The 18455-nt window shown below is 31.8% G+C and overlaps 1 protein-coding gene across 1 annotated transcript; it reads right to left on the reverse strand.

Moving 5' to 3' along the window:
* Positions 1-8957: 8957 nt before the first annotated feature.
* LOC110673599 (GDSL esterase/lipase At5g45960) lies at positions 8958-11002 on the reverse strand. The gene is made up of 5 exons (XM_021836730.2): positions 10595-11002; positions 10339-10469; positions 9774-10007; positions 9387-9651; positions 8958-9287 (listed from the first exon to the last, which is right to left on the reverse strand). Exons 1-5 carry the CDS (start codon positions 10938-10940, stop codon positions 9091-9093), a joined length of 1173 nt encoding a protein of 390 aa, XP_021692422.2. The 5' UTR covers positions 10941-11002; the 3' UTR covers positions 8958-9090.
* Positions 11003-18455: the final 7453 nt, after the last annotated feature.

Below are 18455 nucleotides of genomic sequence, written 5' to 3' on the forward strand. Positions count from 1 at the left end.
TAGTGGCATGTATTATAAAGGTTGTAATATTTTGGATTGTAATTTCATTTATTTGGTTCTTATAAATTCGCCTTGGTATTCCAATGATTACTATGTAATTAGATTGCAAGAATATTAAGGAGGTCAAGAGCATTGGTGGGACCAGTGGGAGGAATTCAAGATCAAGTGTTGATTATGTACTCCTTCAGCAACTCTTGTAAAATGAATAAATGAAATGCACCTAGGAATGCCCTGATTCAATTCTTGGTGGCTCAGAATTGAATCCCTTAGAAAGTCCATTATCATACCATATTTATTGTTTATCCATGTAGGTATGAGATGTATGGGAATGTATGCAAGTATATGATATATGCATGCTAATTGGATAATGTGCAAAGTGAGACCATAATAGTAAATAGGCCGACTACAAAATCTTCTAAACAAATGATTAAGTTGGAAATGGTATAATTAAAGGTAATTATATCATGGGCCCTCCATTGAGGTAATTGTTTTAAGAAATTTTAAATACTTGCATATGATGTAATTGATTTAAGAGATTTTTTTAAGAATAATTGTTAAGTATGAGATGTTATAGATATGTAAATAGTTTGGTGGCCAATAATGGATGTGCCTGAGGACATTAAAATTATTTGCATGTTTACTGGCTCAATGGGATCAACTTAACTAATGCAAGATAAGTCAATAATGAATGTGCCTGAGATTTTAAGCATTAGGGGCTAGGTAAAAGGATTAAACCTCACATGAGATGTGATGGGCAAGGATTTGCTCACTTATAGTTTATTGTAATTCCAATAATGGATGTGCCTGAGGATGATCAATAAGATTATAAGAATTCAATCACCCACTAGAAATCCATCCAACTGGGATTTTCATTTTCTACTTTGGAAGTGTAGGATTCGCTAAGTTAGTGGGATGATCAATTTGATTAAAAGACCATAATCATTTTGGTTAAATACATGATACATTTACTAACTAATCTGGTTATTTTCTGCAGTTAATTTTCTGATAATAATGAGCACACCACACCACCACCATCTAATATCCTTGCAAGCATACTTGATCACAATAGGTTGACAGGACCTAATCTTTCTGACTAGCTAAGAAATTTGAAACTTGTCCTGAACCTTGAACATATAGGATATGTTCTAGACTTACAGGTTCCTGGTCCCTTACCTCCAGAGGCCACTCAAGAGGAATATGAAACTTTGGACAAGTGGAAGGAGCATGATATGAGAGCCAAGTGTTACATGCTTGCTTCAATGAGTAATGAGTTACAGAAGCAACATGAGAACATGCAATATGCAAGTGAGATCCTCCTTCACCTACAAGAGTTATATGGTGAACATAGCAGGAATGCCAGGTATGAGATATCTAGGCAGCTATTTCGAATGACGATGTCTGAGGGACAAAATGTTGGGGATCATGTCCACAAGATGATTCAGCTTATTGAGCAGTTGGAACATCTTGACTTTAACATGGATTTCCAACTGCAAACAGATTTGATCCTTCAGTCCGTTCCTGAGTCCTTTGAGAATTTTGTGACAAATTTCCATATGACTAAGTAGGAATGCACCTTAGTTGGTTTACTTAACGTGCTGGTTATTGCCCAAAAGAATATACCAGGCAATAAAGGAAAAGAGGTAGCTTTGATTGCATCTTTTTCTGCTAGAAAGTCTAACAAGAAGAAGGGCAATAAGAAAAAGAACCCTCAAATTTCTGGTCCTTCCAAGAAAATAGCTAAACAGAAAGAGAAGACCAAAGCTGATGAGGCAAAGGAAAGTGTTTCCATTGCCAAAAAGATGGGTACTGAAAAAGAAACTACCTAGAGTATAGCAAGAAGTAGCAGCTTGCAGTAACGAGATATTAGACTCCGGGTTGGCAATGGCTTAATTGTTGAAGCTTTAGCCATAGGATCCAAATAATTATACATGTGTGGACATGTTTTGAATTTAAATAACGTTTTGCATGTACTTGATACTTTTAAGAACATCATTTCTATATCTAGTTTGACTAGAGATGGTTATGAATTTCAGTTCATAAATGATGTTTGCAATATTTATTTTGGAAATAAATATGTTGGTTTGGGTTATATGCATGATGGACTTTATTATTTAGATAATAATGTTAAATACAAATCTAATACAAGCAGTCTAAAAGAATGCAATGCTATGGTGAAAATCAACTGAAGTTCAAAATATATTTGGCACTTAAGATTAGGTCATGTTGCAGAAGATAGGATTGCAAAACTGGAGAAAATGGGGATTTTATCCTCATTGGGTTCTGAGCTTACTCCAACTTGTAAATCCTATCTTCAGGGCAAAATGACTAGATCACCCTTTGTTGGACAAAGACTAAGAGCTAAAAATATTTTGGAGCTAATACATAGTGATGTATGTGGTCTATTTAGAGAAATGTCTAGAGGCAGTTTTCATTATTTTATTACCTTTACTGATGACAAATCAAGGTTTGGGTATTTGTATTTGATGAAATACAAATATGAATCCTTTGAAAAGTTTAAAGAATTTAAATCTGAAGTAGAAAATCAAACAGAAAAAAGTATTAAAGCTCTTCGATCAGATCATGGAGGTGAATACTTGAGTACTGAATTTGATAAATACTTGAAAGAGCATGGCATTGTTTCCCAGCTGACTCCTCCAGGAACACCACATCTGAATGGTGTATCTGAAAGAAGAAATCGTACCCTATTAGATATGGTACGTAGTATGATGAGCTATACTGATATGCCAATCTCTTTTTGGGGATTTGCATTAGAATCAGCTTTGCATATTCTGAATAGGATTCCATCAAAATCAGTATCTTCCACACCTTATGAGATATGGCATGAAAGAAAACCAAGTCTTAAGCATGTTAAGATTTAGGGTTGTCCAGCTTATATCAAAAAGCTGAACACTGATAAATTAGAAACCAGATCAGAAAAGGGTCGATTTGTTGGATATCCAAAAGAGAGTTTTGGATACTATTTTTATTTACCCACATCATAAAAGGTTGTGGTAAGTAGAGATGCCACATTTCTTGAACAACAGTTTGTTCAAGAAGGAGGCAAAGGAAGGCAAATAGAGTTAGAATTAGAGAATTCTGACCAATCAACAGATCAAATGGATATGGATCCATCTAGTCAACCTACACCTATTGATGAAACATCTACAGCTGTTCCTCATAGATCAACCAGGGTATCTCACCCACCAGTGAGATATGGTTTCCTTCATGAAGATAAACAAGAGTTGTTTACTCATGAAGAAGTAGATTATGGAGATGATCCGCTTACCTATGAAGAAGCTATATCAGATATAGACTCTTCAAAATGGATTGATGCTATGAAATCTGAAATTGATTCCATGTATAAGAATCAAGTTTGGGATCTTGTTGACTCACCTGAAGGTATTGTACCTATAGGGAATAAATGGGTTTTCAAGAAGAAAATTGATTCTGATGGAAAGGTAGAGACTTATAAAGCAAGGCTAGTAGCGAAAGGGTTTTTCCAAAAGCAAGGAATCGACTATGAGGAGACTTTCTCGCCTGTTGCTATGCTTAAATCAATTAGGATTCTATTAGCAATAACTGCATACTATGATTATGAGATTTGGTAGATGGATGTCAAAACAGCTTTTCTTAATGGATACATTGAAGAAAACATTTTCATGGAACAACTTAGGGGTTTTGAATCCCAAGATGGTTCCAAGGTATGCAAGCTAAAGCGATCCATTTATGGGTTGAAACAAGCTTCGAGGAGTTGGAACATCCATTTTGATGAAGCCATTAAGTCATTTGGTTTTATCAAAAATGAGGATGAGCCATGTGTATATAAGAAGGTTAGTGATAGTGCTGTCACTTTCCTTGTTACATTTTGTTGATGGGTAATGACACAGGTATGTTCACAACGGTAAAGGTATGGTTGTTAAATACATTCTCCATGAAAGACTTAGGAGAGGCAACCTATATTATTGGGATTCGCATCTATAGAGATAGAGTGAAAAGAATAATTGGTTAATCCCAAAGTCTATACTTGGAAAAGGTGTTAAAGAGGTTTAACATGCTTGATTCCAAGAGAGAATTGTTACCAGTGAGACATGGTATCTACCTTTCTAAAGAGATATCTCCAAAGACACCTGAAGAAAGAGATAAAATGGCCAGGATTCCATATGCTTCGGCTATTGGAAGTTTGATGTATGCAATGATGTGTACTAGGCCGGATATCGCATATGCTATTAGTTTGACTAGCAGGTTTCAATCCAATCTAGGTTTGGAACACTGGATAGCTGTCAAGAATATCCTTAAGTACTTGAGAAGAACTAAGGATTTATTCTTGATTTATGAAGGTGGTGACTTGCAATTGGATGGTTATACTGATTCTGATTTCTAATCAGATGTCGATGATAGAAAGTCTACCTCTGGGTTTGTGTTCATTTGTAATGGAGGTGCAATCAGTTGGAAGAGTTCCAAACAGAGTACGACAGCTGATTCCACTACAGAGCCTAAGTATATTGTTGCATCAGATACTGCAAAAGAGGCTGTTTGGATATAAGGAACCCAGGTCTCACCTGAAATCCAACCACACAGAAAGGCGCTAACACATTATCAGAGAGATAGTTGGGCGAGGCGATATAACCATGCAAAAAATAGCATTAGCTGAAAATCCAGCTAATCCATTCACTAAGCCTATGTCACAAACTCAGCTAGACCGACATCTTGAGAAGATGTCGGTCTAAGATATTATAATGAATGACTCTAGTGCTAGTGGGAGATTGTTAGTAGTATGCCCTAGAGCATATCATTTAGTATGTATCGTGTATATGTTTTATTAATAAAAAAGGCATTTTTACTTTTCCATTTACATAATATATTTATGTGCAATAGAAAAGGTCCATTGATATTTTGTTAGAAATTCTATTCTTAAGTTGTTAAGAATATGAATGACAGTATTTCTAGTACAAAGTAGCATAAATTAGTTCACAATCGATGATACTTCACAATAAGAACATGACTTATCCAAAAAGATTGTAATCATGTTTATTCTTAAGTTATTTATATGAGATGTAAATAAGATGGAATGGTGAGTCTCATGCCATATAACAAACATAATAGGCACTTATGACAAGCACATGGAGTTTACTCTTGTCGATGAATTGTCATAAATCATATCAGTGTATATAATCTTTAGACCTGAGATAGCACAGTTATTTTGTATATAGGTAGTTTGAGTTTGATACTGCTTTCATACTTATACTGTGTATGGGTATATGGGCATGTGTTGGCTTCTACTAGTTATATATGGAGGTAGGTGTTGATCAAGATGGAATCTATTACCCTAAGTAAATAGGGATAAAATTCTATGTTCATTTAATTGTTCTTGATGTTTCAAGTTCCTGGCCAGGACAGATAGATTTAATCAGAAAAGAGTTTTTGATGAGAAAATCTTTTTAATCAAGAATTGGAATTAAAAGAGAACATAATATTCATAGCAAATGGAGTTTGACATAAACCATGACTCCAACTCGAATTGGAATTTTGTAACAGAGAGATTCTATTGCATGGCAACATATGATTAAAGGTTCATTTAAGGTATTCCTTATTACTAATTGGGTGGCAGTAGCATGCTATGCTAGGTGTTAACCATGGTCTATGAGGTGCCTAAAATGATTTAGAGAAATCATTTATGGTAAGAAAGAGTTCTGATGATATTAAGAGTTAATATCATATCCCATTGCCAATTAGTGATGAGCCTAGTGAGTCACACATATACACAAGTAATCACCAAGTTAAATATGATTTAATGAATTAGTTAAAGAGTTTAATTGATTAATTAAATAGGTTTGGTTTGCAATTAGATTGCAAAGTCCCTAGCATGGCTTGAAACCAAATCTAGGTTATTGGATATATAGTATAAGTTAAATTTATATTTAAAGGGTTTAAATATGAATTTAATTATGAGAAATTAATTAATAGAGATTAATTAATTAATTTATATTTGATATAAGTTGATTAGAAGAGGAGAAATAATTATTTTGGGTTGAGAACTCAAAATTACAACACAAGGGTAATTTGGTCATTTCATAGGGTGGCATGTAGCACCATGAGATGGTGACACATGGCACCATATAAGCTTGCCATTTGTCTTCCAATCATGTAAGATGATCAAAGTCAAGATTAAATCTAGCTTTGACACTTGGCTTAATGTGATTAGGTCAATTAAAATTCTGAGCCAATCAGAAGATGACATGTGGCAAGGGTTTTAAGTAATGACCTAATTATATAATGTGATTTTATGAAAGAATAACATAACAATCTAATTATTCTCTCAAGGTTCTGCCACCCAAAGAGGCTCTCCTCTCTCTTCTTCTTCTTCTTTCATCAATTCAAAGAGAATTGCCCATATTCTCTTGAATTAAAATTGTTAGAAATTATTTCTAGTCTCCTGTATACATCTACAACCTCTCTAAAGGCAAATTCCTATTTTCTAATTGGTTGGCAAGGCTTTAGAAGCTATTCAAGGGGCTTCCATTGGTGATCTTGGTGTGAACAATCTAGAGGGACAATATTTGGGGTCCTAGGTGCTTCCCAAAGGTACCAAACACATCTACAGTGCATCAAAAGGTTAGTGCACATGTTCTTGAATTAATTTAGAGTTCTAATGAATTAATATGTTAATTCTAAAATCTTAAATGGCAAATGTAGATCCAAATACATATTAAAAGTGTTTTAATATGCTATTGAACATTGAAATCAATAGGTAAATAATGAATCTTGCATGATGCATGACACCCTAGAAGAAAATTTTTGAATTCAATGTTCTAATCTAATAATTTTCATGCTTCCGCTCCTTCACTGTTTTCAAGAAGATTGGACTAGATTGGCCCCGGATAGCATTGACGATCTCCTGGCTTAGACGATGAGCTTGGGTTTGGAGACCATTGCGAACCAACATATGATCAGAGAAAAGGCTCATCTCTTAAGACAGGAGATTCTGAAGGCGGTCCAGGACACAGATTCCGCCAAAGCCCAACTCTTGACTGCTCAGGACCACATCGCCCAGATAGAAGATCGAATGAAGTCTTACGAGGAAAGGATAGCTAAACTGGAGTAGGAACTTGAAGATGCTCGAGCTTGTCGATCTGTCGATGTCACTCGACTTACTGAGGAGACCAAGGTGAAAGAAGAAGAGGCCCTGGCGAGAGAGGCAAGTGCTTATGTGAATGCTCATGGCAATCTTCTGGCCGAGCTCGTGAAGCGCTATCCTGAGGAAGACTTCTCCTGGATGGAGGATCTCATCCCAAGAGCTGAAGAAGATAGCGAGGAGGAGCCTGAGAGAGAGAGAGAGAATGATGAAACTGAGAATGTACCTGAAGAGCAGGTTAGGGGAGACCCTCCTGCCGAATGACTTGTATATTTTCTATTTTTAAATGAATTAAGTCTTTTCATGCTCAATTTTCTTGATGAGATCGAAAAACATCCAAACCAAATTGCGGGAGTACTGAATAGAATTAACTCTTAATCAATTGAATAAAGTTGAATCATTAAACCTGAGACTGGTTATTAATCATAAAACATCTGGCCACTTCAAGAGATCGAAAAACCATTACACGTGACATGAGATCGGACGGTGCCGTGACCGAATATCGACTGAAACCTTGAAACATTTGAAGAGTGATTTGATAAAATTGTAAAGATTTGAAAATGACTTGAGCTTATTAGGGTCGGAATCATTATTTAGAGATCGGATAAAACCTTAGCTTTGCTGAGAAAAGTTTGAACAATTCGAGCGAGATACTTGATCACAAAACTATACGTAGATTAGGAATTTTGAGGTATTTGAACATAGTGAGATCGGAAAACAATAGCATGTAAGATCGAATGGTCAAAAGATCCAATATCGACCCGAACACATCGAATAAAGACGAAGAGATCGGAAAACAATCTAACTTGAACGTGAGATCAAGTTATTCCGAAGACAAACCATTGTTGAGTTCAGAAATGTGACCTGTGATCGGATCATTAGTTGAGAATGAATAACATTAAGATGGAAAATTCATTCAAGAAAACATTTGAAATTACAACTCCATTATAACTTTAAAAGAAAATTGTATATTAAGTTATGCATTTGAGGGTCGACCAAAATATGGTGTCTACATATGACACAACTCATATTAAATAAATGAGTTATTAACATATCATATTACGCAACGCGACATGTTTAACTTATTTAAATAAATAGATCATTATAAATCTTGCATAATATGATACGTTTAATTTATGTAACATGTTTAACTTGTTTAGTATAGTAAGACATGTATTAAGAAATATCATCAAAATATATAAACCTCACCTAAATATTTAAAAACCATTCAAATATTCAATCATCCAAAAGTTAATCAAATATTCAAACATCCAATTAGGTTTTGGTTTAGCTCTTTATATATTTGTACTCTATAAATAAAGCTATGTAGTTTTAATGTAAATAAAAAATCATAATAGGTTTAAAAGGGTTAAAATAAACCTATTAACCTCATAATCTGATTAAATAAATAAATTATTAATTTTTTATCCTAATCATCCTAATTAAAATTTAATCTAAACTTATTTATGATAAACCTAAAATAATTTAACTATGTATCAAGTCGTGTCCTGTAAAAAATTGTCATATCCAATTGTTGCGACCAGCCACTCACACCTACATCCCCCTATTGCGATCCATGCACACTCCTCATATGCTACTGTTGTGAACCACCTAGAGCACGCCACCCATATTGTTGCTTCCTCTCCCTACCACCAATCAAACCTAGCTCCTATCTCTTACGGTCAAAGCTTTAGAAAGCTTTTTTTTTTTTATTGGTACAGGTGATTTCTTAGTTGATTTCTTTGTTTAGGCCTTTGATTTATTGGTTTTGTGTAAATCTAGAGGGGAAAGTGAGAGTTAGAGGGAAAGAAAATTAAAAAAAATAGAGAGAAAAATAAGGCCATTAGACTCACTTTGTTGTTAACTTTTATTTGAAATCAATAGCGATGATATTGATAATGGTAGAGAGATCTAAGAAATGATGATGGAAATTTTAAACAAACTGATAAAATAAATAATTAGGGATCCCTTATCAAAAAATCAACAGTAGGACGTATGGCCTGAAAAAGGTTATAGTAAGTTGTCTCAGTTGGATGTATTGAATCCCAAAATACATATTTGGACGCATCAGGGCACAGAAATGATTTTGGATTGCACAATATTCCTGCTTCCAGGTAACCCGTTCCACAACACCCACTGTTCACCACGTCAAACTCTTGAAAAAAAAAAAAAAAAAAAAAAAAAGCCATTTATAAGATTTATGAGCTACCATGCATAAAATCCAGAAGATATTGATTAAAATTTATTCTCTTACCAGAGCTTTGTACCCCTTGGATCATGTCTGTGAGTGGTCCGTATGCATCAAAGAGATCTATTCTGACGTCGGGATATCGATTATGTACGAGATTTAATTCATTTTGGAGCATTTGGTTGAATTTTTTTCCAATGGAGGAAAAATATTCAATACAACCACGTTCTAAAATGAAATTCTTGGAGAAAAGTGTGATAACAATCGGCAAACAACCCAATGGAGGTAGTCCGGTTACCGATATTCTTTTTGCTCCTTCGTCGATCAAATCCTATGTAAAATAAGCCTTAGCCTATTTGTTCAGTGTCAACTATAAAGCAATGTTTGTAAGACCTTAAATTGGAATATTTAACAGAAAAAATTTTATTGAAAAATTAATATGTGGAGCCAAACCTGTACTAATTGCAGAGTTTTATGCAATATGAACTGCTGGTAAGCTGAAACGGAGAAGGTCTTCCGTCGAACAGGCAAGGTAAAATAGTTAACAACAAAGTCATTTGTTCCAGCACTTATAATAAACAAAGCTTTCTTGATATGATTTTCTGTTGTTTTCTTTCCAATCGCAGACTCCAGCCTTTTCTTGTACTCTTTAAAATACTCTACTTGCTGTGGGATCCCTATCACATTCTGTCCAAAATAAAACCCCGCTGAAATATAATGAGCAATTAACCAACCACCCATAATAAATACCATATAAACAAATATATTTGTATTAAATTATATAATTACGAATAAGTTTTAAATTAATAATCATTTTCAAAACTATAAAATTTCAAATTATAATCAAAATGAAATGAAACAAATTACACATATATATGTATATATATCCAAATAACAGGCAAATGAGTAGTTTAGATTTTAGCCCTAATAAGTACACTAAGTTATAGTTAATGATTAAGTAAGGATAGTTAATGATTATGAATTTGAAGGAGATATAGAGACGGAGGGAGGGAGAGACGCTTATTTGTGGTGTGAGAGGGTCAAATCCGGTGCCACCCGAGGCAAAGCTGACTCCTGTCATAAGCTTCTCAATGCCGAGACTTGGGTCCAAATATGGAGGAACAAAATCTTTCACACCAACGTACGAAGCTGTTCCAAATTAACACACCCAAGAGAAAATCAAGAAGTGAAAAGAAAGCAATATTATTATATATTCAATCCACACACACACACATATATATACTTGAAGAAAACAGGATCACAGAAAAACGTACCGATAAAATCAGTGGCGAGGCGTCCGTTGGTGAACCTTCCGGTGGGCTCGTGATTTGGAAAATCTTTTCCATAAGGTGGAAAGTTGCCCTTGAAAATTGTCTTGACAAAGTTGTTGTTTCCAGAGTCTACTGTGGAATCTCCAAACACTAAAACTGCAGTAACCGAATTATGATTCAAAGCCCTTGGACTTGGTAGGGCTTCAATTTCTTCAGCAAAGAAGGTTGACAAAGAGACAATTAGGAGACAAAGAAGAAGAAGATAGTGTTTGTGACATATATCCATTGATATATCTGAGTGAACTTTGAATGCATCGCTAAGTCCTGATGAATGAATATAGATGTACATATATACATATTATGGAACATGATAAGGTGGCTCAAGTAACGGTAGAAATTTTTTTACCTTTATGCGCTCTCTCTTTATATGTGTGTGTGTGTTTTTTTGGCAGAAAAAAAAAAAAAAGAAAAGAAAATCACTTGTATTGGTAGCTGGCCTTTCCTCATCAGTCGAGTTTACAACTATATACCTTTGCATAGTCAAACGCACAAAGATCAATCCTATCACCTTATTAAGTTAAAAACAGTCATATATAAAAATTAATAATTCAAGTTTTATTTGTGATAAATTGAAATTATTGATATATTTATAGTTTATTATCCAATTAGTGAGGTATTCAAAGTTTTTATTTAACATCAACTTATAAGGATTAATGAAGTTTACATATTATTTTCTGTATTTTTAAAATTCACTCATTAAATTTTTGATATTTTAATAAATTTAAATATTAGTTTCTCCGTCGGATAACCAAAATCACTATTAATTTTAAATGACTATAATGTTTTTTTATTATAAATTTCAATATGAAATGAAATTGTTTTTAAGGTTTTGATTTATTGACAAAATATTGCTAGATGTAAAAAAATTTAAAATTAAAAATTTTTAATTGTTTTAAATTGTAATTTTATAAATTCAAAATTTTTAAATTATATGTTAAAATTTTTAACGTGATTATAATTAATTTTTCAAACTAACTATTAATTAAAAAAATTAACTATTAATACGGTGAAATTTTACAACATTAACCATTAATAAATCCTAATTTTCAAATAATAAATCTTAAATTTTAATTATTTTAAATTGTATTTATATTTTATATAATATTATTTTATAATTAAATAAAACTATATATATATACTTTTGTGCCCAAATTCATTTAGTCCCATTGGAAAGAGATTTTTTAAAGTAATAGAAGGTTTTTCAAGATTTAAAAACCTTGAACTTGAAAATATTTTTCTTTAATACTCATACATGTATGTCATAGGATTCATATATTTTTATCATTGATCTATCTATCTTACTATATAAAAATTAATTTCTTTGTAATTAACAATTATTGCTATTTACATTAAGTATTTAATTTTCTTTCTATTTTTCTTTTATCTACATTAATTACTGTCATTATTACTTCAATTTTTACAATTTAAATAATGATTTTATTTATTAATTGATTTCCAAAACTTAGGGTGTCAATAATTAAATTTATTATATTATTTTTTTATTTTATCAAAGATACAATAAATATATTTTTCTTTAATGCTCATGCATGTAGTATTCATATTTTTTTCATTATGGATCTATATATATATATATATATATATAATATGAATTATATATATAATTTAATTTGCCTTGAATCATATTTTATAAAATATTTTAGGGTGAATTGATAATTTAATTTAAAATGAAATCATTAAATAAAATTGAAGTTAAAATTTTACGATTTATTAATTATTATAATTAATAAAATATTTTATTTAAAATGTACTTAATTTTTATATATTAATACTTAATTTTTATATATTAGAGTTGTTATCAATCAAGTGCAAAAGTATAGGTAATTTTCTAATGCAATATTATTGCAAGCAAACGGATGAGATATTTTTTTTAAGTGTCGTTTTGAGATGTAAGAAGGCAGTAATGAGTGATGATATTGTGGCATGATTGGTGCCACTAAAAGCACAATTAAGGCAATGCGCCACTAACATAGGCAATTTTTTTTTCCTTCAGAAGTCCATCTGTCTTCTAGCTTTGGTGCTTCAAATTTAATGGAATTGCCGACACACTATGGAAACATCATTGCTTATCACGAGGCTATGATTCACACCACAACACAAAGAAACTCCTAGATGCTCGATGAAATTTAATTATACTCGTAATGAATTTTAATTTGGTGATATTAATAAATAAATTAAAAGAAAAGTTGGCTGCGATAGAGAAATGTGTAGCCCAAGATTGAAGATCCCCATCAAGCACTTATGGTGGAGGATTGCTCTGTTTCTTTCTTACGCTTCCAAGCAATAAATGCCAATAGTAACATAGTTATCAATAAGTAATTAGGTAGTCAGTGGTTGCTAGTTAGTGGTCAACATTCACAATTAATGGGTGTGAACCAAATTAATGGGTCAGTAGCCCAACTGCTTAGAGACCAACTTATCGATACAAAAGTATGATTTAAATTGAAATTCATTCGTTGCAATTAAATTAATTTTTATGGTTACTAGAACTATTTAATGAGAAGTGAGCAAGAAATTTAATTTTGAATATTAAAAAATAATTTTTTTAATAATAACTGATATAATTTTTTAAATTGATTAATATATCACATGACAATTTTTTTATGTTAATTAATATGCTATGTGACATTTTTTTTAATAGCAATTGATATAATTTTGTAACAACAATCAATATAATTTTGTGTTTGATATAATTTTTTTTTAATTACAGCTAATTATATAATTTTTTAAGTTAGTTAATATGTTACATGGTAATATCAACTCATGTAAATTTTTCTCTGATATATTTTCAAATAATAATTGATATGATTTTTTAAAATGTTTAATATGTGACATGGTACTTTTTTAATAATAACTAATATAATTTTGCAATGAGAGTTGATATAATTTTATATTTAATTAATTTTTCTAATAACAATTGATATAAGTTTTTAATTGCATATGATATAAATTTGTATTTGATAAAAGATATATATCATTTAATTTTAAATTTTGAGATAAAAATATTAATAGATTGTTTCTTAATATGCCACATGGCAATTTGAAGTGTACTTGTTAGATTGGGTAACACACTTTTGTAAGTCACTTTTTGCCGCGTGGCATTTTTAAAAGATCCAAAGAAAAATACAAAATCCAACTTATGGATTTAAATACATAAGTTTTAACCCATATTTAAATAATTTTAAAATATTTATTATATTTATTTCATTAATCTATTATATAATAGATTAATTCATAGTCTGTATATATACCTTACTTGTAAAAATAAATTTATCCATGACTTATTTAAAATGAGAGCATTCAAAGATCAATAACCAGGTCAAACTTACACATATACAAAAACACACTAATTTATCCTTTTTGTTACTGCTTACAAATGGCTTGTAAAGTTCTTGTGTATACCACTTAAAATGTGCTCACCTTTTTTGTCAAATGATGTATTTCTGTAACTATTAAGAAAAGTTGTACTTCTTCATATAATTATATTTTTTAATTAATGTATATGACTTTTGAATTTTATCACTTTTTAACAATATATATGATTTTTAGATTTTAAATCTAATAGACTAAGACTGACCCACATGAATGACTCGAATCATAGTTCAAAAATCTTATTAAATGAAATGACACTTTTATAAATTATTTTTGAAATTCACATATTTATATAGTAGGTACATAAAGATTAGGTATGGACAAACTTCCAATATGAAAATTTATATATTAATCATATAATCCATTTGAATTTGTATTAGTCTCAAACTCTTAGGAGCACACAGTTTCTCAATTTTTTTTATTCAATAAAGAGATAATTTTTTCAAATTTTTATCATAAAAAAATTAATTTTAAAATAAATAAATTTAACTCAAGATTTTTTCTCTAGTTGTACTTGCAAATGCATCATGCATATGATCAAGAGAAACAAAAGAGAGAATTTGATTAAACTCCACCATTTAATTAATCCCTAGAAACATTCTATTGATATGGTTGATTCTGAATCGTAGTTTCTTGCGCCAATCACGTAAGTTTCCTCTCTCTCTCTCTCTCTCTCTCCAATTGTGCATTGAATTAAGGTCACTACGTTGGCTTCCATTTCAAGCAAAGAAATCTCACTTGTGGATTTGAATTTCTATGCCCAAGCGTGTGATTTTATTTTATTTGCTCAGCTACTACTAATCCATCTCTTAATCAAGGTTATGCAATGCTTATGCCCCAAGAAATTGACCCAAAAAACAAATATTACTGTTTATATGGGTCATGGTAGCTTCAAGTAATTTGAAGATTTGTGAGATTGATGGATACGCAAGTATATTAGATTTTTAGAAAAATTCTTATCTAAATTTTGCCAGCGATGAATTTAATATATAAATATATAAATAAAATTCACCTATAAAATAAGACTCATATTTTTATTTTAAATTTATGATAAATAAAATTTAAATAAATTTTAATTTAATATATTTTTTGAAAAATAATATTTTTTAAAAATTAAATATTATTTTGCATAATAATATGAAATAAAATATAAAAATTTCACAAAATTTATTTTTTTATTACATAATTTAAAATAAAGTAACCATGAAAGCCACCTCTTTCTCTCTATATATTTATATTGCAATCGTTGCTTGATCTTTTTTTTTTTTAATTATTTGTTACGGTAAATTGTATTGCTGATTAACTTTTCCTCCATCACAATAATTTAATCTGCTAATTCTGTTCCTAGATTCATAAGCTCAAACCACGTTAGATTCTTTATTTATCATTCTGAATTTGAGTAATACCCATAAATTAATTCTCAAATGTATAAATTAAATACGTAGATACACCTTTAAACTTATTTAAATAGGTGAATTAAGAAAATTATATGTAAAATAACTCGATATAATTTGATTATATATATATATATATATATATATATATATATATATATATATATAGGTGAATTAAGAAAATTATATGTAAAATAACTCGATATAATATATATATCGACTCACAGACTTAACCGAGGTCACTACGGCGGCTGGGTGGAGGAGAAAGGTTATCTTGGCTCATCTGATAATTTCATAGCAATTATTTAATACATTGACTCAATACAAGCTTGGAAAAGACCAAAGACACCCTAGGTCGTGCAGAAAATCCAACAGAGTCTCCCATATACCTAGGACCTATCCAACCTGAAAAAGGGTTCAAAATGCACTTCTATATTCACAAGCCACACATCTACAACTCAATCACATCACATGGCCTCTCCTGGGCCCACCCAACAGTCAATAATCATAATTTGAAAAATTACACTTTAGTCCTTATAATTAACACCTTTTGCAAAAACTATCCATATGAGCTCTAAAAATTCTAAAACTTTTCCTCGCGGTCCTTAGCAATATTACTAAGCTAATGCAAAAGGAATTATAATTTTCTGAGCTACCGCAAATATTTTATAGCTTTTTAATCGAATTCAAGCACTAGATAATTAAGAAAAAGGTTCGGGTTTACCTATGTTGATTCTAACCCCGGAAACGCGTTCGGGACGTCTGACAATGGTGGGGTAGCCAAAATCTCGACCTAATTTCGAGATTTTTTTGATAGCCTGTCTATCCGGCTCGAAATTTATAAAGTAGGGCAACCATTGAATTTTCATGAATTGAAGGTACTTACACGAAGCCCACAACACGGGGGTTAGTAAAGAATTTTTACGGAATTTTCTAAGCTCATTTAGTACTCGGAAAAATACTACGAAGTTTCGCATGACCCCACCGAAAATCGGTGTCAAAAAATTTTGAAATTGGTATTGCCGTGAAGCTCTTGTCGAGGGGAGCACTCCGGTACTCTCGATTTTCTCGTGGAGTTCATGGTTTGCGAGAAATTTAGCCAAAAAAATAAAAATGAGCTAAAACTTCTCGGACAAAAATTGGGCAAACTGCTCAATGGATTTTGGTGTTCTTGGTGTCTATAGAAAGCTCTCGAGGTGTAGATGGGTTTTGGCACAAGACCAGGTCCAACCAATGGCTGGATCGGCCGAATTTGGCCAGGAAGGCGAAGGGCGCACGCGCACTGGGTGGGTTTTGCGCAACGTTTCCGGTGGCCTGGAGGCTTGCCAGCTGCAGGGGAGGGGCGAGGGAGGTGCACCGGCGAGCTGGGGAGGCTGGGGTGGTGGCTGACTGGCAAGGGGCAGCGACTGGCCGGCAAGGGGCGGAGGGAAGAGAGAGAAAACGAGGAGAGAAGGGGAGAGATCAGGACGCGCGGGGCCGGAGGGAAGAGAGAGAAAACTAGGAGAGAAGGGGAGAGGTCGGGACGCGCGGGGGAAGGGGAAGGGAAAAAGGAAAGGGCCGATCTGATTAGACCGATCTGACCCGGTCCAATTCGATTCGGTCAGTCCGATTCAGGATACAAAAATTTGAATTTTTACTTTATCTTAGGACTGAAAATGGGGCCCAAAAATTTCGAAAAAATTCTAGAAAACTTAGAAAAAATTGTGGAGTCCAAATATATTTTTAGTTTTACCACGTGATCTTTAAATTAATTTTTAAAAATCATCAAAGTTTTATATTTTTAAAAAATCGAACCCGATTTCTAAAATCTGAAAAATTTCAAATAATTTTCTAAAATTTAAATAAAATAAAATATTAATACCTACCCATAAAATAATTAATTTAAAAATTAGGGGTGTTATAGATATGTTATCCCACGTTAATTTAAGATAAAGTGTTTGTGCTATATATAAGACTCGAACAAATTTTTTCCTCTTAAGCTATCTTTTAAAGTGGAATTTGAGCAGGTACATTTTCTCTATAACTACATTTTTTTGTACAATTGTCTCCTATTGAAATTTAGAATTAAATCTCAAAACTTTAAAGATAATTCTAATATCCAAAGAAGTAGTTGAATGGTGAATTTTGACTTTTATGAAGAGGAGATTGTATTGAAACAACCTGCGAGTTTCTAAACTAACAATTTCAGTGGGAATACAAATTAAATTAAGAATTTTAAATTGCCTTTTGTAATGACTAATGAGAAGCATATATTCCAAGCAAAATAATATTGAACTTGTTAAGTAATCCTCTCCCACTTTTTTCTGAAGTACACAATCATTATGCTTCAAAATCCAGCGAATTCCAAATATGTCAAGGATTGATTCAACACAGTAAATTAGCTAAGCTTAATTATTATTTATCTTATATATTACAGCTTTACCCTATTAATAACCTCAATTCCTTGGCAAATTACAATAATGGTACTTTAGTGACACAACAAGGGTATCAAAATATTTAAATTAGTGTCTTTAAAGGTTTACTTTGACAAGGAGAATTTTCAAAAGTTCATTTTTATGGATATGTTTGAGAATATTTAACTAGTAGGGATTAGCTGTGGCAATTTTTCTTGACTCGATCCTATTTAGGCTCCATTTGAAATTATAGTTGTTAGGTTAAAGAAAATATTATTAAAGAAAATTATTTAATTATTTTTTAGTTTTCATGCTTAGAACATGCATGCATGGGTATTATATTTTCTTAGTGGGACGGGTAAGGGTAATGAAAAATCCATCCTGTACCCATTTGGTGTCTATCTCTACATGGAACAAAAACCCATTAATCAAAATTTTCTATCTCGTATTATTCAAACAATTCGATCTGCTTAAGAAATTCAGATATACCAAAAAAAAAAAAAAAAAACTGTAAGAATATTTCCTATCATGCATGCATATTTCTGGCATGCCAAAATCCACCAATGCAACAGCAATACAAAATCGAGCGGATTCTCTAGCTAGCTAGCCAGCTCTCGAATCCTTCCT

This window comes from Hevea brasiliensis, chromosome 18 (assembly GCF_030052815.1).
Source record: "Hevea brasiliensis isolate MT/VB/25A 57/8 chromosome 18, ASM3005281v1, whole genome shotgun sequence".
In the NCBI taxonomy this organism is placed as follows: Eukaryota; Viridiplantae; Streptophyta; class Magnoliopsida; order Malpighiales; family Euphorbiaceae; genus Hevea; species Hevea brasiliensis.